The 27,742-nt window shown below is 38.0% G+C and overlaps 1 protein-coding gene across 5 annotated transcripts in view; it reads left to right on the top strand.

The window, feature by feature from the left end:
- SNTG1 (syntrophin gamma 1) overlaps nt 1-27,742 on the top strand; it is an 897,410-nt gene that overhangs the window by 596,517 nt on the left and 273,151 nt on the right. For all 5 annotated transcript variants that reach the window (XM_045455364.1, XM_045455360.1, XM_045455361.1 and 2 more), the window contains one exon: nt 23,827-23,883. In XM_045455364.1, the coding sequence (XP_045311320.1) occupies nt 23,827-23,883 (57 nt within the window). The remainder of the gene's footprint in view (nt 1-23,826; nt 23,884-27,742) is intronic.

Below are 27,742 nucleotides of genomic sequence, written 5' to 3'. Positions count from 1 at the left end.
ACGATTTTCGTTGCTCATCCATAAGAAGCTACTCTTCATCTGTTCAGGTTTTATCATGAGCTTGCAGCTATTCAACCACATCTTTGGGCTCCGCCTATAATTCTAGTTCTCTTGCTATTTCTACCACGTCTGCTGTTACATCCTTCACTGAAGTCTCCAACCCCTCCACGTCATCCATGAAGGTTGGAATCAACTCCAAACTCTAGTTAGTGTTGATGTTTTGACCTCTTCCTATGAATAACAAATGTTCTTAGTGGCATCCGGGATGGTGAATCCTTTCAGGAAGGCTTTCAATTTACTTTGCCCAGATCCATCAAAGGAATCACCATCTGTGGCCATGATAGCCTTACAAAATGTATTTCTTAAATAACAAGCCTTGAACATCTAATGACCCCTTGATCCATGGGCTGCAGAATGGGTGTTACGTTAGCAGGCATGAAAACAATATTAATCCCATTGTTTTCCATCAGAGCTCATGGGTGACCAAGTACATTGTCAATGAACAGTAATATTCTAAAAGGAATCTTTTATTTATTTTTCCTAAACAATAGGTCTCAACAGCGGGTTTAAAACATTCGACAAACCATGTTGCAAACAGATGTGCTGTCATCTAGGCCTTGTTGCTCCATTTCTAGAACACTGATAGAGTAAGTTTAGCATAATTATGAAGGTCCCTAGGATTTTTGGAATAATACGTAAGCATTTGCTTCAACTTAAAGTCACTGGTTGCATTAGAACTTAAAAAAAAAAAAAAGAGTTAGCCTGTCCCCTGGATCTCTGAGCCAGGCATTGACAACTCCTCTCTAGCTATGAAAATCCTAGATGGCGTCTTCTTCCAATATATGGCTGTTTCATCTACATTGAAAATCTGTTGTTTAGTGTAGCCAACTTCAAGCATGAGCTTCGCTAGATCTTCTAGATATCTGCAGCTTTTACCTCAGCACGGGCTGCTTCATCTTGCATTTGTATGTTATAGAGACGGTTTCCTTCTTTATTCCTCATAAACCAACCTCTGCTTCAAATTTTTCTTCTGCACCTTCGTCACGTCTCTCACTTCACAGAATTGAAGAGAGTTAGGGTCTTACTCTGAGAATCTTGCGGCTGGTTTGATCTTCTAGCTGGATCTCTAAAACTTTTTCCACGTCAGCAGTAATGTTTCACTTCATTATCATCTGTGTGTTCATGGGAATGGCAGCTCCAATTTCCTTCAGAAACATTTCCTTTGCATTCAGGGCTTGGCTAACTGATGCAGGAGGCCTAGCTTTTGGCCTATGTTGGCTTTCCAAGCGACTTCCTCACTAAGGCTAATCATTTCCGGCTTTTGATTTAAGTTGAGAGACATGTAGCTCTTACTTTCACTTGACCACTGAGAGGCCATGGTAAAGTTAGGAATTGGTTTAATTTCAATATTGTTGTATCTTGAGGAATAGAGAAGCCCCAAGAGAGGGAGAGAGATGGGGGAACAACTAGTTGGTGGAGCAGTCAGAACACACACAATAGTCATTGGTTAAATTTACTGGTTTATAGGAGCATGGTGTGGTGCCACAAAATAATGACGATAGTTAACATCAAAGACTGTGATCACAGGATGCCTGGGTGGCCCAGCCCGTTGAGCATCCGACTTCAGCTCAGGTCACGATCTCACAGTTCGTGAGTTCAAGCCCCTCGTCGGGCTTTGTGCTGAGAGCCCAGAGCCTGGAGCCTGATTTGGATTCTGTGTCTCTCCCTCTCTCTGCTCATGCTCCATCTCTCTCTGTCTTCCAAAATTGAAGAAACATTAACAAAAATTGGAAAAATGTGATCACAGATCACCACAAACGTAATAATAATGAAAGAGTGTGAAATACTGTGAGAATTCCCAAAATGGGACACAGAGACATGAGTGAGCAAATGGTGCCTACGACTCGCTTGAGGCAGGGCTGCCACAACCCTTCAAATCGTGACAAAACACAGTGTCCATGAAGTGCAATAAAGCGAAGTGCAAACAAGGTCTGCCTGTACTACGAACAACTCTACACACATAAGTTTAACAAAGTAGATCGAGTTGGCTAATCCTTCAAAAAACACAGGCTATGTGAAACTGATTATTTGACAGTCAAGGAAATAGAATCTGTAATGAAAGGACTTCATTAAAAGAATCTCAGGTCTCAGGGCACCTGGGTGGCTTAGTCGGTTAAGCATCTGACTTCGGCTCAGGTCATGATCTCGTGGTTCGTGAGTTCAAGCCCCGCGTCGGGCTCTGTGCTGCCAGCTCGGAGCCTGGAGCCTGCTTCGGATTCTGTGTCTCCCTCCCTCTCTACCCCTCCCCTGCTCATGCTCTGTGTCTTTCCATCTCTCAATAATAAATAAATGTTAAAAAAATTAAAAAAAAGAATCTCAGGTCTCAGGTGGTTTTATCAGAGAACTCTACCAATGAATAATTAATAAAAATTCTGTAAGGTCTCCTTCAGAAAAGAGAAGCAGAGGTGATACATGGCATTTCGTTTTCCCAACTTAGTTTTGTGATGCCACAGTCAGAGAGACACAGCACACAAATGAAAACTATGGATCAATATCCTTCATAAATATAGACACAAAAATTCTTGAAATATTAGCAAATACAACTCAATAATATATATAAAATGAATTATATACCATGATCAAGTTGGGTTTATTCTGGGGATACAAGGTTGATTCAATAGCCAAAGGTCAAGCAATGAACTCAATTCATGAGAAATTCCTGGTTTCTCAGAAAACCAGGAATAGAGAGGAACTGACACAGTTTTCTGCACACATTTATAGTTAATACCATACTTAATTGTCAAAGATTGAATGCTTTCCCCCTACGTTTGTGAAGAAGACAAAGATGTCTGCTCACAGCACCGCTATTCTATGCAATACTGGAGGTTTGAGCCAGATCAGCAAGGCATTAAAAAAGGAATTAAAGGCATACAGATCAAAAGAAAGAAAACTGCCTTTTTTTTTCTGATGACATGATCATCTGAGTATACATGATATCTCCTGGGTATACCAGGTAAATTTCATCATAGGACTTTTGCACTTGTTGGCCCTTCATGCCTGGAATACCCTTCATCTGGGTATCTTGTCACTTATCTTCTCACCAAAACCAGTTGTGCTCAAATGTCATCATCTCAAAGAGACATCTTTTATTCATGCCTTTTTTTTGGTACCAAGTTCTATCTCTGTGGCATTATTTTTCTGCAAAGCATGTATTGCCCTTAACCTGCCTCCCAATTAGAATGTGAACGCTGAACGGGCAGAGATTTTTGATGTTTTGTTCTCTTCTGTAGTTATAACAGATAAAACAGTGCCTAGTATGGGGGAGTCATTGATCAACTATTCAAAATATTTAGCATTGCAAAAATAAAAAAAAATAAGAAGCTCTCATCTCTCTTTGTTTTGAATTCTGTATTTGAACTATACTGAATAATTACCCTTTCATTATCTCTTTCCAAAAGTTTGACTTTCTTAATATTTTTGCCCTTAACATTCCCATAAAACTTTTAACATTTAATTCAGGTTTATTTCTTTTTCCCTTCCTCTTATGTTCTTGCAAAACTCTTCATCCAAAAGCCACAGCAGAAAAATGCCATCTCACAGAGAGATAAGGTGACTTCATGTACAGAGGCAGTATTTATAGTTCAAATATGAAAAAAAGGGTGTCTTATGTGGAGATCAGTTAAGTAAGGCTGAGTCCATGAAGACTTTACTTTGAGCAAATCTAATTAAGTAGTCTCCATGCCCATCATGGGCCTTCAACTCATGACCTTGAGATCAAGAGTCACATGCTCTATCAGTGAGCCAGCAAAGCACTCCCTTTTGAGCAGATCTGTAAATTACTTCTAAATAAAGCCGATGAGAATGAAAAGAAATCCAGCTGGAAGCTGGCAACAATTTGGTGGGGTGAGAGACAACTGACAATAGATAGAGAAAGCTAAGACCTCAGTGCCTGAAATGGAGCTGGAAGGGCTGACACAGGCAGTGTAAAGTAATCAAATCCTAACTTCAAGTGGCAAAAAATCTCAAGCATCCAAAGCCCAAGATTCCTATGTAGTCCTGGTTGCAGGGAAAGGCTAAAGACAGAAACTGAAGTTCTGTGTGAGGTTTTGAATAACTGACTCCCCTTTCTTAGCTCACAGCTCCTCATTCTGCATTTTGCTCCCCACAGTAGGTAAAGATGACATTCGCTTTTGGACAGGGTGAACCAGAGGCTCAGGGAATAAGGCCCAGGTGAGACTGTAGTGGGACATTGCACTGAAAATGGAGGTAGAAAGGGTAAGATGACTAGCAAAATACCTCAGTGACTTTCCTTCACATCACTCTCTCCCCACAATGCAACAGGGCGATCAGGGTAAGTCACTGGGGAGTGGATGGACCTCTTTTCCTTCTCCCCAAGAGGTTGAAGCATTGACCACTTGAAATTTGGCCTATCGTGTTGACCCCTGGTTCCTGTCTTTTATCAGGGACATCTTGATTAAGGGAGAGAAACCAGCAACATTCCACTGAGCTTTATGATTAATGAAGATGGCAATGTCATTACTATAGTCTATGAACTCTTATTGATGTTTGGTTAATTTTAAGAGGCTCCCTGGGTAGCCAAGGGGTCTAGGAGAAAGCTGACCTCCTTGAGCACCATGGCATCTGGCAAAGGACTGAAGACAGGGAATGCTACTCCTTCCTGACGGCACAATATGGTAGAGATCCAAATATGGTAGAGATTTGGTTTCATCATGCTTAAGGAGGCCTCAGTAGCCACTCTGAGCTTGTGGGGGGCTGTTTCCATGACACAAAGCATAATGAGCAGCTGAGTGCAGAGGGCCACAGACTTAGAGTCTGTGAGATCCTTTGCTTCCAGGAGAGCCCAGTTAATCGCCAGTCATTTGTTGCTTTAATGATGTACAGTGTGAGGCTGAGAGGGGCAGTTTCTTATATCAGGAGCCCTTGAGAAGCTTGTGGCCATCACAGATCATCTAGAGACTCAGAAGGCATGAGAAGAAGCTATCAAAGCCTTTATTGAAGGGCACTATTGGGAGGGCTTGTTGATTTCATTTTGGACAGATCTTAGATCCTTTTGTTGGAGGAGACCCCTTGTTAGCAATAACAGCAACGTTAAGTAAAATTTGTAAATGAGGAAGATATTGCTACCAGCACTCAAAGAGGACTCAAATATGTTGGGCTTGTGTGTCTTTAGTGAGTGAGTCAGACTTATCTCTTTGGGGGAAGATACCATCAATGGAAGGTCATGCCTGCGTTCCTGGAGAAAGTCAGATGCAGTTAAGATCTTGTCGGCAAAGACTGTGTGTCATGATAAAGCTGTTGAGGTGTCCTGTGGTATGACCCACCCAGAAAGGCATATGGTGTCGGCTGAGAGGCTGCTGATGCAGGCACTGAACAGAACATATTAGCCAAATCTATGCTAGCGAAATATAAGAGCAAACCTGGATGGAGTCAGTAGCTTTCATAATATTGGGTATTGGGTACGGGAGACCTAATGGATGGCAGAGTTTAAGATGCAGTGCCCCCTCCCCCCTTGAGATGCCATTTAGTTTTTCTAAGTTTAAGAACAGGTAAAATTGAGCTGTCAAATGGAGAAGTAGTAGGGATAATCACTCCTTTATTAATTAACTCTATATAAAAGATTTAACCTTTGAAGGCCCTGTTTTAACATATACGGGGGCATATTATCTATGTTAATTTGGGGACCGTGGGATCCCATTTTACCAAGCCATTTGTAAGTGCCAAAGATTTCATTTAATGTGTTAATTCATTATGTCATAGAGTTTGCAACAATGGAATACTTTAGGGCAATGAGTGCTATGACTAGGGGAAATTTAGGCAAGGTTACATGCAGTTAAAGTGAGGCACACCTACTTTTATTCTACTTTATACTTGGTTTCTTTCCCGAGATTGTAGGGGATAGCATGTTTCCATTATAATTTGAGCTCAAGCATTGATTAAGTTAACAAAGCTTTATCAATTAGTGAACTTTAGCAAGTGCTAATGTTAATTTAGAGCATATGTTGTAGAGACACAAGAACCAATCTATGCCATTTTTATTTTATTTACATATTTTTTGCTAAATTATTTAGCAATTTTGGATTTCCAATTGGGTCAAATTATTTGTTTTAATTTAATATATATATGTCATATATATTACATACAATGTAAAGTTATATAATATACAGTAAAACCTTGGATTGCAAGTAACTTGTTCTGAGAGTGTTCCACAAGACGAGCAAACATTTCTAATAAATTTAAACCTGATCAATAAGTGATGCCTTGCAATACAAGTAGTACATGATGCTGAACATCACATGATCACAACTGAGCCAACGGTTCTTGGAATTCGCTTTTATATACAAGTACTTTGGATTACACACGTGTTTCCAGAAGGCATTATGCTTGCAAACCAAGCTTTTACTGTATGTAGTTTATTTACTTTTTCTCCCCCTGTGTCAAGGTGTTTTGTTATTATTTTTTCTCTTTTGTTTTGTCCTGGGGTTCAAGCCACTTAACGCTGTGGTTGTTAGTTTCTGTCTCTGAGAACTCATAGTGTGGACCTTCCAGGTGATTACAGGAAAAGAAGACAGGGGAAGAGGCATTTCTTGTTCTAAGGCTTCCCACTCTACCTTCCAGGGGCTGCAGTTACACACAGAGAGCCATAACAACCTATCCTTGGAACAGCACAGTTAGCCACCTGGTGTGAACTATCAGTCCCTTCCATTGTCTTTCTGAACATAATCTTTGAGACTGGCACATATCTCCAGGTAGCTAAAAATTTTAGTTTCTGTTTTCTCCTATTTGTCCCCAACTGTTTTTACTCTTTGGATGTTTATGGAATAAGCTCCAGTGGTCCGGAATGGCCATGTTTGTTAGTGTCTCATTCCGGGGTTTCTCAGTTGACCTTGAAGGTCGGGATTGGCCTCCAGGAGAGGAATAGTGGCTCTGGTTCTAGGGAGGAATGCTAGGGTTTTGATCTTAAAACAAGCTCTTAGCTTGTTGATAAACCACTTGCCACTAAGTAGTGCCTAGGTGCATTGACTTGGAGGTTCACATTTCTCCAGACACTTGGAGACCTCTTCTGTAGTCTTAGGGGGCAGAGAGATAAAAGTCATAAGATTCTGACCACAGGTCTACATGATATGTGTCATGATGACACGCCTGGGGACTGAGAGTGACAGATTCGGGTAAGCAGTAATCCAGAAGCTCCTTCCTGTCCCTAAGTGCAGATACGAGCGTGAGGTTGCTTAACTTGTCTTGGGCAGTGCAACCTCAGGGAAGGCTTACATTATGAGTTGCACAGTTTAGGGCGGCAAGTGATGACAAATCCCAAAATAAACAGCACACTGTGCAGTGTCCAGAGTGCAGGTGCAGCAGACAGCAGTGCCTCCCAGGCTGAGTCTGCTTTTGCACAGATGTAGTTAGCAAGCCAAGGACAGTCTGCATACATCTCTGTCAAGTCTAGTGCCAAACCACCCTGTTCACTGAACCAATTGTTTTCATCACATTACCTTGGGTGAGGTGCGCTAAGGTGGGGAGCAGATCAAGAGAGAAACTGGAAAGAGATTCATAGTTTGCTATACATGTTTACAATCCCCTGGGGAGAACGCAGTATGCCCTGGGCATTGCTTACCGGGCAAAGGAAAAAATGAGAACACGGGCAATCACCTTTATTGTGGTTTTAAGGAACAGGTAAGGAAAGGTAAGCAGGTTTAGAATTGGCTATTTGAATAATTGCAGCAGACTCTGAGCAATGGGCAGTTCATAGTCTTTGGGTCCTGAGTTGTCTGGTGCCTGCTATTGGGTGATGAGGGCAGATGGATAGTGACCCAGAGTGTGAGAGTGAGGCAATGGGGTGGTTGGCTGAAGACTTGGTCTGCAATTCCAGAGGGGAACTGTCTGGCTTCAAGCCAGTGCCTCAAGCTGGGCCAAGGCCAGCATTAAAAGAAAACACAATATTACAGGGTATTGTTTCTTCTAGGCCCTCTCAACTGAACGAACAAGGAGACTGTGTGTGTGTGTGTGTGTGTGTGTGTGTGTGTGTGTGTGTGTAAACCTACCCAGAATAAGGATCTCACTAAAGGCAAAAATCAAAATTAGTAATTAATTTTACTATAATTTCCCTCTATGTCTTTGGTTAGGTTTATTCCTAGGTATTTTTCGTTTCTGGTGCAATCGTAAATCGAATCAATTCCTTGATTTCTCTGTATGTTGCTTCATTATTGTGTATAGGAATGCAACCGATTTCTGTGCATTGGTTTTATATCCTGCGACTTTGCTGAATTCATAGATCAGTTCTAGCAGTTTTTTGGGGGAATCTTTTGGGTTTTCCACATAGAATGTCATGTCATCTGTGAAGAGTGAAAATTTGACTTTCTCCTTGCCTATTTGGATGGATGCCTTTTATTCCTTTGTATTGTTTGACTGCTGAGGCTAAGACTTCCAATGCTATGTTGGATAAGAGTGGAGAGAGTGGACATCCTTGTCGTGTTCCTGACCTCAGTGGGAAAGCTCTCAGTTTTTCCCCATTGAGGATGATATTAGCGGTGGGTCTTTCATATATGGCTCTCATGATCTTGAGGTATGATCCTTCTATCCCTACTTCTTGAGGGTTTTTATCAAGAGAGGATGCTGTATTTTGTAAATGCTTTCTCTGCATCTATTGAGAGGATCGTGTGGTTCTTGTCCTTTTCCTTATTGATGTGATGTATCTTATTGATTTTTTCGTGGATATCGAGCCAGCCCTATATCCTAGGTATAAATCCCACTTGGTCGTGGTGAGTGATTGTTTTAATGTATTGTTGGATCCAGTTGGCTAGTATCTTGTTGAGGATTTTTGCATCCATGTTCATCAGCTAAATTGGTCTGTAGTTCTCCTTTTAGTGGTCTTTGTCTGGTTTTGTAATCAAGGTAATGCTGGCTTCATAGAATGAGTTTGGAACTTTTCCTTCCATTTCTATGTTTTGGAACAGCTTCAAGAGAATAGGTGTTAAATCTTCTTTAAATGTTTGATAAAATTACCCTGGAAAGCCATCCAGCTCTGGATTCTTTTGGGGGGGGGGATTTTTGATTACTAATTTGATTTATTTATTGTTTGTGGGTCTGTTCAAGTTTTCTCTCTCTTCCTGTTTCAGTTTTGGTAGTTTACATGTTTCTAGGAATTTGTCCATTTCTTCCAGATTACCCATTTCATTGGCATATAATTGCTCATAATATTCTCTTCTTATTGTTTTTATTTCTGCTGTGTGGGTTGTGATCTCTCCTCTTTCATTCTTGATTTTATTTATTTGGGTCCTTTACTTTTTGTTTTTGATCAAACTGGCTAGGGGCTTATCAATTTTGTTAATTCTTTCAGAGAACCAATTCCTTGTTTCATTGATCTATTCTACTATTTTTTGTTTTGTTTTTTGTTTTTTGTTTTAGTTTTGGTTTTGATAGCATTGATTTCTGCTCTAATCTTTATTATTTCCTGTCTTCTTCTGGTTTGGGTTTTATTTTCTGTTCTTTTTCCAGCTCTTTAAGGTATAAGCTTAGGTTGTGTATCTGAGACCTTTCTTCCTTCTTTAGGAAGGCCTGGATTGCTATATACTTCCCTCTTATGACTGCCTTTCCTGTGTTCCAGAGGTTTTGGGCTGTGGTGTTACCATTTTCATTGGCTTCAATGTACTTTTTAATTTCCTCTTTAACCTCTAGGTTACCCCATTTATTCTTTAGTAGGATGTTCTTTAGTCTCCAATTATTTGTTATCTTTCCAATTTTTTTTTCTTGTGGTTGATTTCAAGTTTCATAGCATTGTGGCCTGAAAATATGCACGGTATGATCTCGATCTTTTTGTACTTGTTGAGGGCTGATTTGTGTCCCAGTTTGTGATCTCTTCTGGAGAAAGCTTCAGGTGCACTGGAGAAGAATGTGTATTCTGCTTCTTTAGGATGAGATGTCCTGAATATATTTGTTAGGTCCATCCAGTCCAGGGTGTCATTCAAATCCATTGTTTCCTTGATTTTCTGTTTAGATGATCTATCCATTGATGTAACTGGATTGTTGATGTTCCTTACTATTATGGTATTATTATGAATGAGTTCTTTATGTTTGTGATTAATTGGTATATATTTGGGTGCTTTCACATTTGGAGTATGAATGTTTACAATTGTTACATCTTCTTGGTGGATAGATCCTTTAATTATGATATAATGCCCTTCTTTATCTCTTGTTGCAGTCTTTATTTTAAAGTCTAGATTGTCTGATATAAGTATGGCTACTCGGGCTTTCTTTTGGCAACCATTAGCATGATAGACTGTTCTCCATCCCTTACTTTCAATCTGAAAGTGTCTTCAGTTCTAAAATGGGTCTCCTATAAACAGCATATACATGGATTTTGTTTTCCTATCCATTCTGTTACCCTATGTCTTTTGATTGGAGCACTTAGTCTATTGACGTTTAGAGTGAGTATTGAAAGATATGAATTTATTGCCATTATGATACTTGTAGAGTTGGAGTTTCATGTGGTGTTCTCTAATCCTTTCTAGTCTTTATTGCTTTTGGTCTTTTTTCCCATCTTTTATCCCCTCAGATAATCCCCCTTAAAATTTCTTGCAGGCTCGTTTAGTGGTCATGAACTCCTATAGATTTTCTTTGTCAGGGAAACTTCTTTTAATCTCTCCGTCTATTTTGAATGGCAACCTTGCTGGATAAAGAATTTTTGGCTGTATTTTTCTGATTAGCACACTGAATATATCCTGCCACTCCTTTCTGGCCTGCCAAATTTCTGTGGACAGCTCTGCTGTGAACATTATCTATCTTCCTTAGTAGCTAAGGACTTTTTTTTTTCCCTTGCTGCTTTCATGACTCTTTCCTTGCCTTAGTATTTTGTGAATTTGACTATGATATGCCTTATTAATGGTCATTTTTTTTAATCTAATGGGAGTTCTCTGTGCTTCCTGATTTTGATGTCTGTGTCTTTCCCCATGTTAGGAAAGTTTTCCACTATGATTTGCTCACATAAACCTTCTACCCCTTTTTCTCTCTCTTCATCTTCTGGGGCCCCTATGATTCTGATGTTATTCCTTTTTAAGAAGTCACTGATTTCTCCGTTTCTTGTATCATACTCTTTTGCCTTAGTCTCCGTTTTTTTTTTTTCTCAGCTTCATTATTCTCCATAAGTTTGTCCTCTATATTGCTGGTTTGCTGCTCTGTTTCATTCCTCCTTGCCGCCGTGGCATCCATTCAAGATTGCAGCTCAGTTATAGCATTTTTTATTTCATCCTGACTAGCTTTTACTTCTCTAATCTACACAGAAGGGGATTCTAATCTGTTTTCAACCCCAGCTAGTATTATTATTATTATCATGATTCTAAATTCTGGTTCAGACATCTTGCTTCTATCTTTGTTGATTAAGTCCCTGGCTGTCATTTCTTGCTGTCTTTCATTTAGGGTGAATTCCTTCATTTAGTCATTTTGAAGGAAGAAAAGGAATGAATAAAGTAAAAAAATATTAAATAATTAAAAACAATACAAAAAATGAAAACAGGATGCTAGATCCTAGGTATGTTTTGGTCTGGTTGTTGAAAGAAGCTTGCTAGATTAGAGAAAACAGGGAAAGATAAGAAAAGAAAAAAAAGGAAAAAGGAAAAAAAGGAAAGCATTTGAAAATGTGAAAAAAAATGAACACAGTAGAATAGAATAAAATGAAATGATGGAAGTAAAATGGAATTTTAAAGAAATTTAAAGAAACATCTTTTTAACAAAAATGGAAAATAAAATATTTTTTCTCTTTCTGTGTTCAAGAATAGAAAAGAAAAATAAAAAAAAAAATTGAATAGATGGGCCAGCGAACAGAATGAAGTTTCCCCTGGAAGTCAAACTATGAAGCAGTTTATAATCCTAAACTAAGCAGGCAGAGAGACTAGTGGTGTTTCTGAAGAGCACGGTTGGACCAATTGGGCAGGGCTTAGTGTAACGGCTCTGTGCTTCACTAGATGGGGGGGCTTGGCTTACTGGGGTGGATTTTTGTGATGCATATAGACTTGCTTACGCCTGCATGGGAGGGGTGAAAATGGCATCACCCAGCTACCCAGTCTCTAGTATCAGACCTCTGTGCTCTCCCTGACTAGCAATTAAATACCCCTTCTTTATCTCTGGCTTCTGTCCACTCTCTGCTTCTACACTGTCTGTAACCAAACTGTCAGGCCACCAGGCAGCACCTCCCTCCTGAGTTTTATCTCAGATGGTTTCCCAACCCCTGTGTTTCCCAACCCCTCATGTCTGAGGGCCCTGCAGCTTTGACCCGTTCTGATTCTCCGGGGGAGGGTCTTGCTGAGCAATGGCCAGGTCCTGGCCCACTCCTAGGAATGTTTGCAAGACCATGCCACTGCTGATGCCCAGAGACCGTGGACCAGCGCACCCCAGAAAAAGTTTGAGTGATTGTGTAGCAAGAGCATTTCAGGGATTGTGAGAAATCACAACACATAGCTGGCACCAGGCTACCTCCTTAACATTCTCGCTCCAACACCAGAAAATGTGGCCATTCTCTGGTGTCCTCTGGGACCTTCATCTGTGGGGAGGCCATAACGCCTCTACCAAATGTCATCCCATCAGGGGAACTACCTCTCCCTGTGTGGCCTGAGGACCCTGAGGACCTTGCTCTCTGCTCCCACGGATTCACCCTTGCCACCAGAGCACTGCCAGGTATTGATCTGCGGAGTTTCAGACTCTGTGCTCTCTCTGTTTGTAGCATCGTAATGGAATTTAAACCCTCTCCTTTCTCCTTTCTCCCTATTTGTGTTCAGTTACTTGCATACTCTTTTTTTTTCTCTCCAGCTGCTTTTGGGGGTGGGGGATGCTTTCCTGTACTCTCCCCCCCATCTCTGTCCTCTCTCTGCAAGCAAAAACAACTCCCTGCCCTCCGTGGCTTCTCTTTCCCCCAGTTCACCTCTCTGTGCCACATACCTGCCAAGTTCTGTGGTTCAGATTGTGCAGATGGTTATGTTAATCCTGAAATCAGTTTTCTAGGCGTGGAGGATGGTTTAGTGTTGATCTGGCTGGATTTCAGGGACCAGAGATACAAAAAAACTTCCATGTGGTTCTGCCATCTTGGTCCAACCCCCCTATAATGTGCGTCTAAATCAGCATGATGACAAAGGCAACTATCACAAGTTATTTAATAATAATACAAAATTACAAGCTAATTCCTCTAAGATACTAAATATCACAAAATTGTAATCACAATGATTGTTATTAATGCCAATATTTACAAATGTATAAATCCCCTTCTTTGAAAACTAGACTGTTGAAAACATAAAAGAAACAATGGTTACAAAAATATTCAAATATATTTTCACATACCATTTAAAACATATTCTAGGACATGGGGCGCCTGGGTGGCGCAGTCGGTTAAGCGTCCGACTTCAGCCAGGTCACGATCTCGCGGTCCGTGAGTTCGAGCCCCGCGTCGGGCTCTGGGCAATGGCTCAGAGCCTGGAGCCTGTTTCCAATTCTGTGTCTCCCTCTCTCTCTGCCCCTCCCCCGTTCATGCTCTCTCTCTGTCCCAAAAATAAATAAACGTTGAAAAAAAAATTAAAAAAAAAAAAAAAAAGAGAAAACATATTCTAGGACAAATCACTTACTCAAATATTTTTTTCCTGCCAAGTGGTTTTGTGCAGACGACATATTCAAACACAATTAGGTGATTAAGGGTGAATGAATCTCTGTTTCTTATGACCTTTTAAATATATATGTGCCTGAATCAATTAGAAGTCACATCACAAAATTTTTAGTTAAGGAAACAAAGATTAAACAAAAAGAAGTAGCATGGTTAGTGCAGGACTTCTCAGAGCTGTCATATCTTAATAAGTGTCGGGAAATAAGAGACAGAATGGAGCAGGTGATGAACACACAGTTGGTAGCTCACAGCACCTGGATTTCAATACAAAGGGTTCACTGCTGACTGACCTTGGTCAAGGTAGTTGACATCTATGTATCTCTTTTTACATTATAAAGGCTCATTTGTAAGAACAGAGCTACAAAGATTAAAAGATTTGGGTGGATTTTATTTTATTTTATTTTATTTTATTTTATTTTATTTTATTTATTTTATGAGATATACAGAGACAAGCAGAGAGAGAGAATCCCCTGCAGGCTCCGCACCATCAGCATTGAGCCCGATGTGGGGCTCAAAGTTATGAAATGTGAGATCATGACGTGAGCCAAAATCAAAAGTTGGACACTCCACCAACTGGACATGAGCCACCTAGGACATGCCCCAGAAGATTTCAGTTTTGTAGATGGTGGAGAAAAATGAAGGTGGAAAGGTACAATTCCCAATTGTCTGCAATGGGAACTTTAAAAATAAACAGGAAATATTTAACTTTCAAAACAACCCCCATGTCTAGCTATTTAAATCAGATAGGAAGGACCTACTGCAAATTATATTTAGGGGAATGTCAGTCTCCTTTTTCTCTACCGTCAATGTAGCAGGAGAAGGATCCTGTGAAGCTTGCCAAGGAGTAAAACTAAAGGGAAGGAAGCAAGATACCCCAGATGTCCTTTAAATATGATCCCTAAAAATGAATATTTTTAAACGTATTCTCCTTAACTGCTTAGATTTTGTGAAATGATCTAAGAGGTGACTTTAATGCCTAAGCCTTCTCAGTAAGAAAGCCTCTGCTTCCTTACAACAAAGGATTTCTAAACTCTAAATAACATTATTCACTAAAAATAGAATCAAAAAGAATGAAACACTTAGCAATAAATTTGCAGAAGTGCAAAATATATATTCTGAACACTAAAAAAAATGACTGAAAGAAATTAAAGAAGATCTGAATAAATGGAAAGACATTCTATTTGCATGGACCCGAAGACTTAATGATGTGTTAAGACAGCAATGCCTCCACAATGATTTTTAGATCAATCTGTATCAAAACCCAAGCTTACTTCTTCGCAGAAATAGACAAGTTAATGCTAAGATTCATATGAAAATGCAAGGGAATTAGAATAGCCAAAATAGTTTTGCAAATGTTGAGACACTCACATTACTGATTTTAAAACTTAACAGTTTTAAAGAGATGGTAATCTAGACAGTGTGCGATATGTCCACATATGGCATATGGGTAGTCATATAGTCATTGAAATAGAATTGAGAGTCCAGAAATAAACCTCCACATTTACAGTCAATTGATTTTCAAAGGTGACAAGACCAACGGGGGGAAATTGTTTGTTCAGCAAATGGTGCTAGGAAAACTGGATATCTACACGCAAAATAATGTATTTGGAAACATATCATTTGCAAAAATTAACTCAAAATGGATCAACAACATAATATAAGAGCTACAATATAAAACTCCTAGAAGACAACAGAGGTGTAAAGCATGGTGACACATTGAAATAATTCTAATAGATGTTTTTCCAAAGAAGATTTATGTAAATGTCCAATGAGCAAATGAGGAGATGCTCAACGTTGTTAGCTATCAAGTACATATGTATCTTATATCAGAGTCATATGTGATGCAACTTTATAGCCATTGGGATAGTTATAATCACAAAGGTAGATAAAGACAGGTGTCCGTGAAGATGTGAAATTGGGATTCTCAGACACTGCTCGTAAGAATGTAAAATGGTACAGCTGCATATTGGAAAACAGTCTGACAGTTACCACTTTCACGCCTTGGTATAGGCTCAAGAGAAAAAAAAAACACACATGTACACACAAAATTTGCACATAAAAGTTTATAGCAGCATTATTTATAATAACCAAAGAGTAAACCCAACCTAAATGTCCATCAGTGAAGGAATGGATAAATAAAATGTGGTATACCCATGCAGTGGAATGTTAAAAAATGAAATATTGAAACCCGCAGCAACATGGATGACTCCTGAAAGCATCGTGGTTAGAAGCCAAACACAAAAGACTATCTACGGTGTGATACCATTGATGGGGAATGCCAACAGGAGGCAAATCTACAGAGATAGAAAGAGATGAGTGGATGCCTAAGGATAAGATGGGCTTTAAGGACTGAGGGATATGGGGTCATTTTGAAAAATGCCAATGTTTTAAAATTGATTGTGGTGATGGATGCATAACTCTGTGAAAATACTGAAAGCCACCAAATTATATGCTTTAAACGGTTGGTTTTATGGTACATAAATTGTATCTCTGTAAAACCATTTTTAAAAGGACAAAATAACCCGTATATATTCACATATCTATAAATGTTTCTGTATGTAGCCATCTGTATCTGCATTACACCAGATGAGAGTTAATACTGATGTCTTTAATTACCTTCCATTACCCCGTGGACTGTTTTCACCTTCTTCCCTTGCTTCCCTCCAACAGTGACAAACTGGTTCCTTCCCCCCACCATCCACTTACTTGTTAAATTTCAACATATATGTATAGCAATATCAGAATTATTAGCCATACCTTCATGTGAAACAATTTTATCAACTAGAATACAGTACCATGTGCAGTTCCCTTTGTCTTTATTCTAGCATTTGTCTTACAGCCTCCATTCATTTCCAAAGTTACGTAGGTCAGTGCGTCCCCCCCCCCCCCCATTCCTTTCAAGGAAATGGTTACATACATTTGTAATGAAATTTGGGATTGTTTTGTCATAGCTGCTATTCCCTCTTTGGATCCCCTATCTTCCTAAATGACTCTTTTAAACATATATATGTTAAGATGCACCCTTTGTTCTCTAAAGTTCTATGTGTTTTGACTAAAGCGTAACACCATGTACCCATTATTGTAATATCTAAAAGAATAGTTTCATTATCCTATAAGTCCCCTATGCTTCACTTATTCAACCTTTCCTCCCTCTCTGTGAATGCCTGGCAACCACTGATTATTTCTTTTTTCTTTTTTTTTACTTAATTTTTTAATGCTTATTTTATTTTTGAGAAAGAGAGAGAGACAGCGTGAGTGTGGGAGGGGCAGAGAGACAGAGGAAGACAGAGACTCTGCTCATTCCAGGCCCTGAGCCAGCAGCTCAGCGACTGACACGGAGTTCAAACTCACAAACTCTGAGATCATGACCTGAGCTGAAGTCAGACGCGTAACTGACTGAGCCACCCAGGGGCCCCACTGATCACTGCATTGTCTGCATAGTTTTGCCTTTTCGGAATGTCATATAAATGGAGTCATAGTATATCCTTTTGAGATTGACTTCTTTTACTTAGTAGTATACATTTGTGGTTTCTCCGTGTCTTTTTGAAGCTAGCCAGTGTATTTATTTCTGTTAGTGAATAATATTTCATTGTATAGATGTACCATCGTTGTTTTTTTTTTTTCTATGGATGAAGAACATTTTGGTCACTTTCAGTTTTTGGCAATTATGAATAAAGCTGCTATACATATTTTCATGCAGGCTTTTGGGTAAACACAAATGTTAAAATTAGTTGAGTAAATATGTAGGAGTGCAATTCCTATGTCATCTGTTCAGACTATGTTTAGCTTTGTCAGAAACTACCAAACTGTCTTTTGAATTCCCACCAGCAAAGGGTGACAATTCTTATGATAATATATCTCACTTCATATTGCCAATGTTTTGGAATTTTAGCCATTCTAATAGATGTGTAATGTTATTTTTAAAAGTTTACTTATTTATTTTGAAAGACAGGCCATGAATGGGGGAGTGGGAGAGAGAGAATCCATGCCGAGCAGGAAGCCTGACACGGGGCTTGACCTCATGACCACGAGATCATGACCTGAGCCAAAGTCAAGAGTCAGACACTCAATGGACTGAGCCATCCAGGTGCCCCATCGAATTTCATAACCTGAAATTTCCTGATAACAACTGCTGTTGGGCATCTTTTCATATGCGTGCTTGCCATCTATATACTCTTTGATGAGGTGTTTGCTCAAATATTTTGGCAACTTTCTAATTGTTTATTTTCTCGCTAAGTGTTGAGTTCTTCATATATTTTGGAAACAAGTTCTTTATCAGAATGCATTATGCAAATATTTTCTTCCAATCTGTCACTTTTTATTTTCTTAACAGTATCTTTTACAAAGTAGATGTTTTTAATCTTAAAGTATTTTAACGTCAAGTGTTTTTTATGGTTCATGCGTTTAGTATTGTATCGCTCACTGCCAACCCCAAAGTCATAGGTTTTCTCCTGTTTTCTTCTAGAAGTTTTATAATAATTGTGTTTATGTTTGGATCTGTGATCGATTTTATGTTAATTTTTATTAAAGGAATGGCATTCATGTCTAGATCTTTCTTCTTTCTCTCTTTCTTTCTTTCTTTCTTTCTTTCTTTTTTCTCTTTTTCTTTCTTCTTTTTCTGTTGAAAAGACTATCCTTTCTTTTCTCCATTGAACTGCTTTGTTCTTTTGTCAAAGACCAATTGACTATTTGTTTGGTTGGTTTTGTTTTATTTTGTTTTGGGACATTCTATTCTATTCCAATGGTCTATGTGTTTAGTCTTCAAGAATTTGATGCTGTCTGGATTACTGTAGCTTTATAGTAAGTCCTGCATCAGGCATCTTGAATTATGCAACGTATTATTCTACTTCAATATTGTGGTAGCTATTATACGTCTTTCGGCCTTCCATGTGAGCGTTAGAAACAATTTATTAATATCTACAAATAGCTTGCTGGAATTTTATTGGGACTGCATTGATTCTATAGATCTAGCTGGGAAGAGTCTTCTAGTCCATGAACATGAAATATCTCTTTGTTTTGATCTGCTTTGATTTCTTTCTTCCGAGTTTTGTCGTTTCCCGTATGGAAGTTTCTACTTATTTTGTTAAATTTATACCAAATAAAAACTTTTTAGTGAGCTATTATAAATGGTATTGTGATTTTAATTCCAAATTCTAATTTCTCATGGCCGATGTATAGGAGAGAAATTGGATTTTGTATATTAACCTTATCTCCTGTGACCTTGCTACAATAACTTATTATTTCCAGGAGCTTTTGGTTGATTCTTTGGGATTTTCTACATAGACAAAAAACAAAACCATTCATTTCTTCCTCTCTAATCTGTATGCCTGTTACCTCATATGCACTAGCTGCCTCTAAGCACAATGTAATAGGAGTGGTGAGAGGGGGAATCCTGCCTTCTTCCTGATTTTAGAGGGAAAACATTCAGTTTCTCACAGTCCCCTCTGTTTTTATTACATCCCACCCCAATTTTCCAGTTTCTTTGCTTCTTTCCTCTCAGTTATTCATGTTATCACAGGCCTGTCGTTATGGAAAAGACAGTGGGAATCAGAGATACTTTCATTTAAATCATGATTTGGATCTTGGTTAAGTTAATTTAACTCCTTTGCATTTTAGTTTCCTTATTCCAAATTAGGAAAATACTGCCTATGCCATCCGTGTACTGTTATGATGATTACTTGGAAGATCTTGCAAAAGCTTTTTTTTTTTCCCCACTTACTGCACGAATACCTAACTTTGGTGTAGGCCCTATGCTAAATTCTTAGGCTTAGACTGTGAACGAAACACAGGTTCAGCTATCAACAAAGTTAGTGGAAAAAAAGTCAAGGTCACAGTGTGTTTTAATAATCATAAGTGCCGTGAGCCCTGTCAGGGCACATGGTTAATCTTCAATACCTAGTCTTTACTATCGTTCCTTTCCCAAGTCTGTTCACTCTTTCTGAATTGTCAAAAGGGCTAATGACATTCCTTATCTCTTTCTTTGTATACCTTGTTTCCACCCCATACAATCAATGCAAACAATTGCCCATTTGATACTCTCTCTAGTGTCTGCATTGTTGTCACTTCTTCCTCCTCCTTTCACCTAATGTCTCAAACATTTCTATACTGGAGAGATATAATAGTAACATTTTGTGATTGCTAACATTTATATTTTGGTTACCATATGGTTCATACAGTATACATAGAGGATTTCAAACATAATATTCTAGAGGGCAGGGGGGTGATAATATAGATTTTTACATAAAGCGAATTAGGCATTTAAAACAAGTTTTTTGTCATGAGGTTAATACTGATTATTTAGGTGTACAGAATGTCTTTTACAAATCCAACATTATTCCTGGGCTCCATCCTTTGTAATCTATAAGGAATAGGAAGATTAAAGAAAGGATTTTTAACCAGGAGGAGGGGAAGGTGGGAAAAAAAGTTACAGAGAGGGAAGGAGGCAAACCATAAGAAACCGTTAAATACTGAGAACAAACTGAGGGTTGATGGGGGGGGGTGGGAGGGAGGTGGGTGATGGGCACTGAGGAGGGCACCTGTTGGGATGAGCACTGGGTGTTGTATGGAAGCCAATTTGACAATAATTTATACGTATATATGAGTGTATGGGGGCACCTTTCTTGATTTTGTGTTTTAAAGACTAAAACAAACAATAATACGTTGGTTTCCTGAAAGACAGTGCCCTGTTACCTAGGCAATGGCTTTATGACACCCAAGATGTAACTAATACAACTTCAGATCAGCTTCCAGAAATTCTCTGGTTTATGAGATGAGTAGCCGAAACAATTCATTACATTGCCTTTCAAGAAAGTTATTTTGGGGGGAGGGGGGAGGAACCAAATGTGGGAAGGTGGAAAGGGGAGAGAAGGTATAGCTAACACACACACAAGATTGGGGAGAAATCAGCAAGGTGCCCTACTGGGAACAGTTATTTGCCATTCCAGACTTCCTGCTACCTGCAGTGACAAATTTAAAGATTTGGCTTTAAAACACGAAGTAACTTGCCTTGCTTGTTTGTCCTTATTTTCTTAAAAGTAACCCAATGAAGCAATAGTATAGAAAAGTGCTGGCTGGGGTTTTCATGAGCATGAGTGTGTGCCCGTGTGTTTAAAATACATTAAAATAAGTGCTGCCTCTGAGATTTTCAACAGTTACTGCTGACTCTTTAGTCTCTCCAAACTCCTCTCTGCATCAGCAATTTTGTATTTGATTTGGAACATGTTCTACATATTCTCCACCAAAGACTGGAGGTCAGTCTTGTAAAGAAGTAAAGGCATTGCATAGACCTTTGATAACCCCGCCATGCCTGCTGTCCCTTCAGAGGAAAGCAGTGTTTCAGCCTACACTTGGCTCGTTGATAGAACTGACTCACCAAGTTGCCCTTGTGACTAATGATTGCCATGCGAGGTGTTGTAGAATGATGTCATTTACTAATAAAATGCACTTGTGTTTACAGACTCAATTCTTTATGTGGAGAAAATAAAGATGAATCTTATTTTAAGGAATCAAGCATTTTTTCCTTACAGAAATGGAATTAAGAAAATAACTGCCATCTAAGAACCTGTTAGTTTGATAGGCAGTATTGTAAAAAATAGTATGCCTGTCTGCTTTATAAGAGTAAAGATAACCATTTAATTGATCTATCCCTGAGTCAGTCTTCCAGTATTTGAGTTACTCTGTGATTTAATATTGGAATAAAAAGTGGGTAAATATCGATCAGATATTTAAGTGACTTTAAGAATTTTTGTCTAGAATAACAGATGTGTGTGTGTGTGTGTGTGTGTGTGTGTGTTCATTAAGCTTCTACTATATGCCTGGGTCCTTCACAAATATCAATCCTCAAAGCAAAGTTGGATTTTGTAAATTTGTAAAACAAATTTTACAGATTTGGAAAAACAGATTTGGAGGGCTTAAGTAATTTTCCAAACATATTAAGTTGTGGATATTTGAGTCATTGATAGATTCTTTGATTTCAAATCCATTATTTGCAATGTACAGCTTTCCTTTAATCCTTTAATGAGAAATGATTGAAAATTATGTGATACGACATATTTCTCTTATCCTGTCCAACAAAAGGACATTTCCAATAAATATTTATTTTAAACGAGATTTTGTGTGTGTATAATGCATGTGTCTACCTTTTGCTTGTGTACATGCAGGTATCCCTATTTACATGCATTTTGCAATAAAAGTTCTTAAACACTGCATCTTCTCCTACTTATGACTTCACTAATGTGGACTGATATAGTAGTTGGCTTAAGAATAGAAACGTAGGGGCACCTGAATGGCTCAGTCGATTAAGCGTCTGACTTCGGCTCAGGTCATGATCTCGCGGTCCCTGAGTTCGAGCGCCGAGTCGGGCTCTGTGCTGACTGCTCAGAGCCTGGAGCCTGTTTCAGATTCTGTGTCTCCCTCTCTCTCTGATCCTCCCCCATTCATGATCTGTCTCTCTCTGTCTCAAAAATAAATAAATGTTAAAAAAATTTTTAAAAAAGAATAGAAACGTAGTGGTGCACCTGGGTGGCTCAGTCGGCTAAGCATCCAACTCCTGATCTCAGCTCAGATCTTGATCTCAGAGTCGTGAGTTGAAGCCTCACATTGGGCTCCATGCTGGGCATGAAGCCTACTTAAGAAAAATAATAAAGAAGTAGAGTTTATGATGTCATCCAACATGAATAGTGTGTTTTATATTTCATGTTGCTTTGCATAAATCGCAATACACCTATACACTTAATTTGTGTAAGTAATTTTAACATGGGCTTGAAAACATAATTTGATGACAGGTTATACGAGTAAAATCTGTAGTTTTAAGGCAGGTCAAATTACTTAGGACATGATCAAAAAGAACATTTATATAATTAAATGCTACTCATTTGCACTAATAGTTTTTTTTTCTTACTGTGCACCAATTTCCAACCATAAAGGCTTATTTGTTGATTCAAAATAAATAACAGTTAATATACCTCAATTTCTGGTATAGTGATCTTATTCTTTAAGCGTTATTTTGTTTTTATTTATGAAATCTAAACATTTGGCTAAATGAAGGTATCTTGTAACTGCCAAAATGACTGTTTTTTATGTTACCTTAAAATACTTAGGAAGAGACATCAGAAGCACACATTTTCCAGATTTTCTCCTTGTTCTTTTTAAATAATATTATCTGTTCCACATAGCCCCTCTAAAACCATGGAGTAAGAAAGAAAGCAGTATTTAGACTTGGAGATCGGTAGTGTAGCCAAAGAGGTTGGGCATGTGTGGGGATCAGATAACCAACATCTATCCCAGGTAAAGCAAGAGAAGGGGGGGGGGCAGTATCTCAAACCACTATAAATAGGGGGAGGTTAAAAAAGATGAGAAAGCTATAGATAAATAAAGAACGTTATAAATAAAAGCTTTCAACCTTTCAATATGCCTCCAGAATATGCATTATGTAGAGATGATTGCCCCAAAACAGAGTAATATTGAATTTATTGGAAATTCGAGGATTTGTCCAAGTGGAGATCTTTGTGATTTTTGTTTCATACACCAGCAATTGAATTATTGTTTCCACTGTGGAAGGAAAAAGAGAATTGATTTTGAAAATTGACAATACCATTGTCATTATTAGTTAGGTGTAATGTCCATTCTTTTTCCAAACAAGCCATCATTTTGAATCTGGTTTAGTCAGTTTCAATCCCAGACATGCACATGAATAGTTGATGTGTGGGGACATGGCAGCCTCCCAGCTCAGCTCTCAAATTTCCACAAGCAAGATGAGTCGGTTGTGATGGAGATAAGACCTTGGTTGACAAAGATAATATTTGCCATTGACATTGAGTTATTTTTATGTAACCAAAACCTGTCATTCCTTAGACAACAAGAATATAGAATGTGAAAATAAGAAGAGGTTTAAAAGTTAAGATTCCAAAATATGTCCAAAAAAGTCATTGAAAGGAACTTAATTTTTGAGAGTTTAGAACTTTACTAACAGTAGTCTCGTTTATCTTGACAAGTAAATTAACCTTTGATTTAAAAATTACAAATTGCCCCATTTGTTGCAAGAATTAGAGCCTGTACACTGTCACAAAATATTTCTTTTTTAAGGAGCAGAAACAGAACCCTGAGGAAGAAAATGGTGTGTAAATATAGTATTAGGAAATGCTAACCACTTTTAAAATCCTGTCTTTCAGGAAAGAACGGTGACCATTAGAAGACAAACTGTAGGAGGCTTTGGATTAAGCATCAAGGTAACCTGTATTTCCATTCTATCCTTAAAGGCTGTGCTGTAATGCATGCATTTTTGTGTATTTTGGGTTTTGGTGATTAATAATTAGACAAATATGGCTATAGCAAAATCTTCAATATTTGCACTGAGACATAAAGTAGGTAGGTTCTCAGAAAACCTTGGCCAACTTTTGATTTAGAAAGTTTCTTAGAAAAAGTATTTGGGAATTTTACCTGGCATTGAACATAGATAGGTAATTAACTTTATCTGGGACCACCTAAAATGTCAGATCTGGTGTTGCTGTGGGCGTATCTTCCTGTACCCAGCCAGGGGAGGAGCTACTGTCCCCCACCCCCCCAACCCAGTGAATGGAGCAAGAACAAGTTTTGCACTAATAATAGTTAAATGTTAGTTGGGTTTTATTCATCTTTTTCTTTTGTGTCGTTTTCATTTTTATTTTTATTTCTTAGAAATCGGCAAATTTTCATGTCACAATGCCAAGTAAATAGGGTAAACACAGTTTTAGCATCTGATTTATTTTTAAAATGACCATCCTGTTAACTTCCATTTATTAATGAATTTTAAATGCCTTTGTTTTTTGTGGATGTGGTTGACTAGTAAAAGCGTACCACACTTTCAATTTATCGTCATTGAAACAAAACAGAAATTTTAAAAGGATGGGAAATTATATAAATATTGGAAAAGGTAATTGCTGTCTTTAAATGCCCTTTAGAAACCTACTTCTTTGCATAGATAAATGAAATTTAACTTTATCTTAAGCCAGTGGGTTAGGTATTTTGCCCACGTAGGGTGAAAATCATACATCTCAGGTATATATTTCATGAAATTTTAACACAGCTCAGTTTATATATGCTTGGAAAGTGGAGCTCTAAATTTGGTGACTATCAGTTCTAGCTGACATTATGAAAATGACTTAGAAAAATGGACCAGTGTGGAATAGCATTGTATTGTCAAGTGATAAGAATATTACTATATAAAATGTTAGTTTTAAAATATGTATTTAACTTTCACTTTATCGCCCATCAGCTAAATCCAGGGAGGTTTGCAGTACAAGTTATTAGAAGTGGAAATGATGCCATGGGAATTATATGATACAACAGACAAGCTTTTTTTGTTTGTTTTTGTTTTTTTCTGTGATATTTATTGGGATTGCTTGAAGGGTTTAAAGATACCACTAAAGATAGTAAAAAGTCCATGAGAGAGAACAAAAGCTAAATATGAATAAAATCCAATCTCGAGAGGTGGTTTCATTTGAGATAAGCATTTTTACCTAACAGGTCTGACTCTTTTTCTGACAGTGGAGCTACATTAGTTTTGTGCAGGGAAATTTTCCTTTCTATTTTTTTTCTATTTCCATTTATAATTTAAACTCAATAATATGATGTTATTTATTTTTATTAAAATGCTACAATTTTAACTAAACAGATTCTAAAATATCAGGAATTTTGCCAAATGAATTATGTCTATTTAATATTTTCATGATTTCATTCCAAACAAAACTCTTACACATCAATAAATAGATTAATTTTCTAAATCAAATGAGTGTGCATTTTCCATTCATAATATTGGCCACAAAAGCAGTGCTTGAATTGCGATCTGTGCCATATATTAGGAATTCTGACAAAAAAGGAAGTTATCTTACAATTCTTATGATACACTAATCAGAAATACAAAAATTAAGTTTATTATTTCGATTATTACCCAGTCATTCTGAAAAGTTTCTCTTTAGGATTTTCCATTTTGGTTTTCTCAATAGTTACCTCTGACACTTGCTTTTTTATTTTTAAGCTGTATTTTGTTCTGTTAGTGTGCATGTGTGTGTGTGTCTATATATATATATAGAACCATTTAAGAAAATATTTTAGCCGAATGCAGAATTAATGTTTTAACTTTTACCATTTATTTTTTTCTATTTATTTATTTTTTGTATACTTATTGCTAGAACAATTTGAACCGATAATATAAATATTCCCATAAATATATGAGTGTATATCTTATCCTTATTTGCTTCAGTTAACTAATCACTGCTGGCACACACTGGAGATTTTGTAGTGAGAGTTATTGACTAAAAACCTTGACTATCTCCACTGGAAATAACAAAAGGAAGGGTGCATCTTTGACAATTAAAAAGACATTAACTAATATAGTGAAGACTTCTACAGGTGCTCCTGAATTTCATTGTACCGAGAACATATGGTGATATTATTTCAGTTTTACCTTTCAAAAAATTATTTGTGAAAGCCTCACTAACAGGTAACAAAATGGCCACCATTTGTTTTTGGTCAGAAAACACTAAAACACTCCAATATGTGCTGTTACGAGTCAAAGCCAATGGGCCATGTTCTGTGCTCCTGCCAAATTTTGGCTGATGGGTTTTTCTTCAACTGTCAGCCTTGTACATGGTGGCAACCCCTCAGTTTTCCCACATGGCGGCCGGTGCTACCACAGATGGTGGACAACGTCACAGAGAGGCATCTATTCTAAAGCTTTGAACGTGCCCCAGGGGCTATAGACTGTGGGCAGTGTAATATGATGGAGGCAACCTATGTCCATTAAGCTTTGATGTCACCTGTCCATGTACAATAATGTCTTGCTCCCAACACTCTCTCCGGGCAGAGACTTCCCTATTAGGGTGAGGAGAAAAAAGTCAGCCTTTACCTCCTTTTATTTTCTCTGCCATATTCTTGAGACAACACTGAAACTTCTGGGACAAAAATGTGTGGCTTAGTCCCAAGTGGCTTGGAGAATGAGGTAGCCACATGTCTGTACAGTTTGATTCCAGGTCTTTGATTCGATATCCTCCCTTGAAGCCACTAAGATGTAATGCACATTAAGGAGAGTTTCCATCTCAAAACTTCCTATAATCCTAAGGAATAAGAGAAAATTGTAAATAATAATGAAAGATTGTAGAAGATCTAAATTTTTAAAACTACAATGTAAGTAAATTTTAATCCATTTTCTTTTCAAATTTTGTCTTATCCCCTATTGTTTTATTTATTTTATTTTTTTTTAATTTAATTTAATTTTATTTTTACCTTAAGATTTTAGTTTGCATTATTAGGACTTTCTTACAAGATCCGGGACTCTCCTTTGAAAAGTCATAGTTACCATCTTAAATCGTATCTGAAGATGCTAGACCCTCAGTGTGGAACATAGTCATCCAAAAAGAGCTTTGGCATCAGTCACATTACATTTTAATATAGAAATCAGATTTATCTCCAGAGACAAATTTTTTTTTTTTAATTCTTAAAATCCCATCTTTTCAAAACAAGAGTGTTTTACCACGGAAAGGTAGAGACCAAAATTACCTATATATCCATGTTAATTCTAAATAAGGGGAAAAAAACCCTCACAACACTGAACCAAGGACCTTTGGGCAGGTGACAGTCTTGTGCTAATGCAGCACGTGGTGAAGCAGGTGTCCTGACAGGTGGAGCGTCCACACACAAGGCCGACTGTCTTGCTCCACGTTCCCATTCTCTGGTTTAACTAATCGATTTGTTTCCAGCTCCTAAAAATAAAAGGGGTTCTTTTTAACCCCCTCCCCCGGAACATGCTTATCCCTGGATCTCCGCTTGTTTCTGCGTTTGCTGTCCCATGTTACAGTTTTTCTTGCACTACAGTTAGATCTAGTAGGAGCGCATGTGTAACTGAGCCAGGCTACAATAAGATGAAAGTTGGAGGCACAACACACACACCTTTGTACGTGGCCCAGCTCTCTGTTGTCTTTAAATGGCATTTCACCCACAAGCTCCGACTCCAGGATCTCAAGATAGAAAGAAATGATGGCCATGCTTTCTGATCAGAAACTTAAATCATGAACCAATGCTGGGGTTTTATGCACTATGCTCACTCCCTGG

Source organism: Leopardus geoffroyi, chromosome C3, assembly GCF_018350155.1.
Source record: "Leopardus geoffroyi isolate Oge1 chromosome C3, O.geoffroyi_Oge1_pat1.0, whole genome shotgun sequence".
Lineage (NCBI taxonomy): Eukaryota > Metazoa > Chordata > Mammalia > Carnivora > Felidae > Leopardus > Leopardus geoffroyi.
The sequence above is the reverse complement of the archived record's forward strand: the minus strand, read 5'-3'. Positions and strand labels throughout refer to the sequence as shown.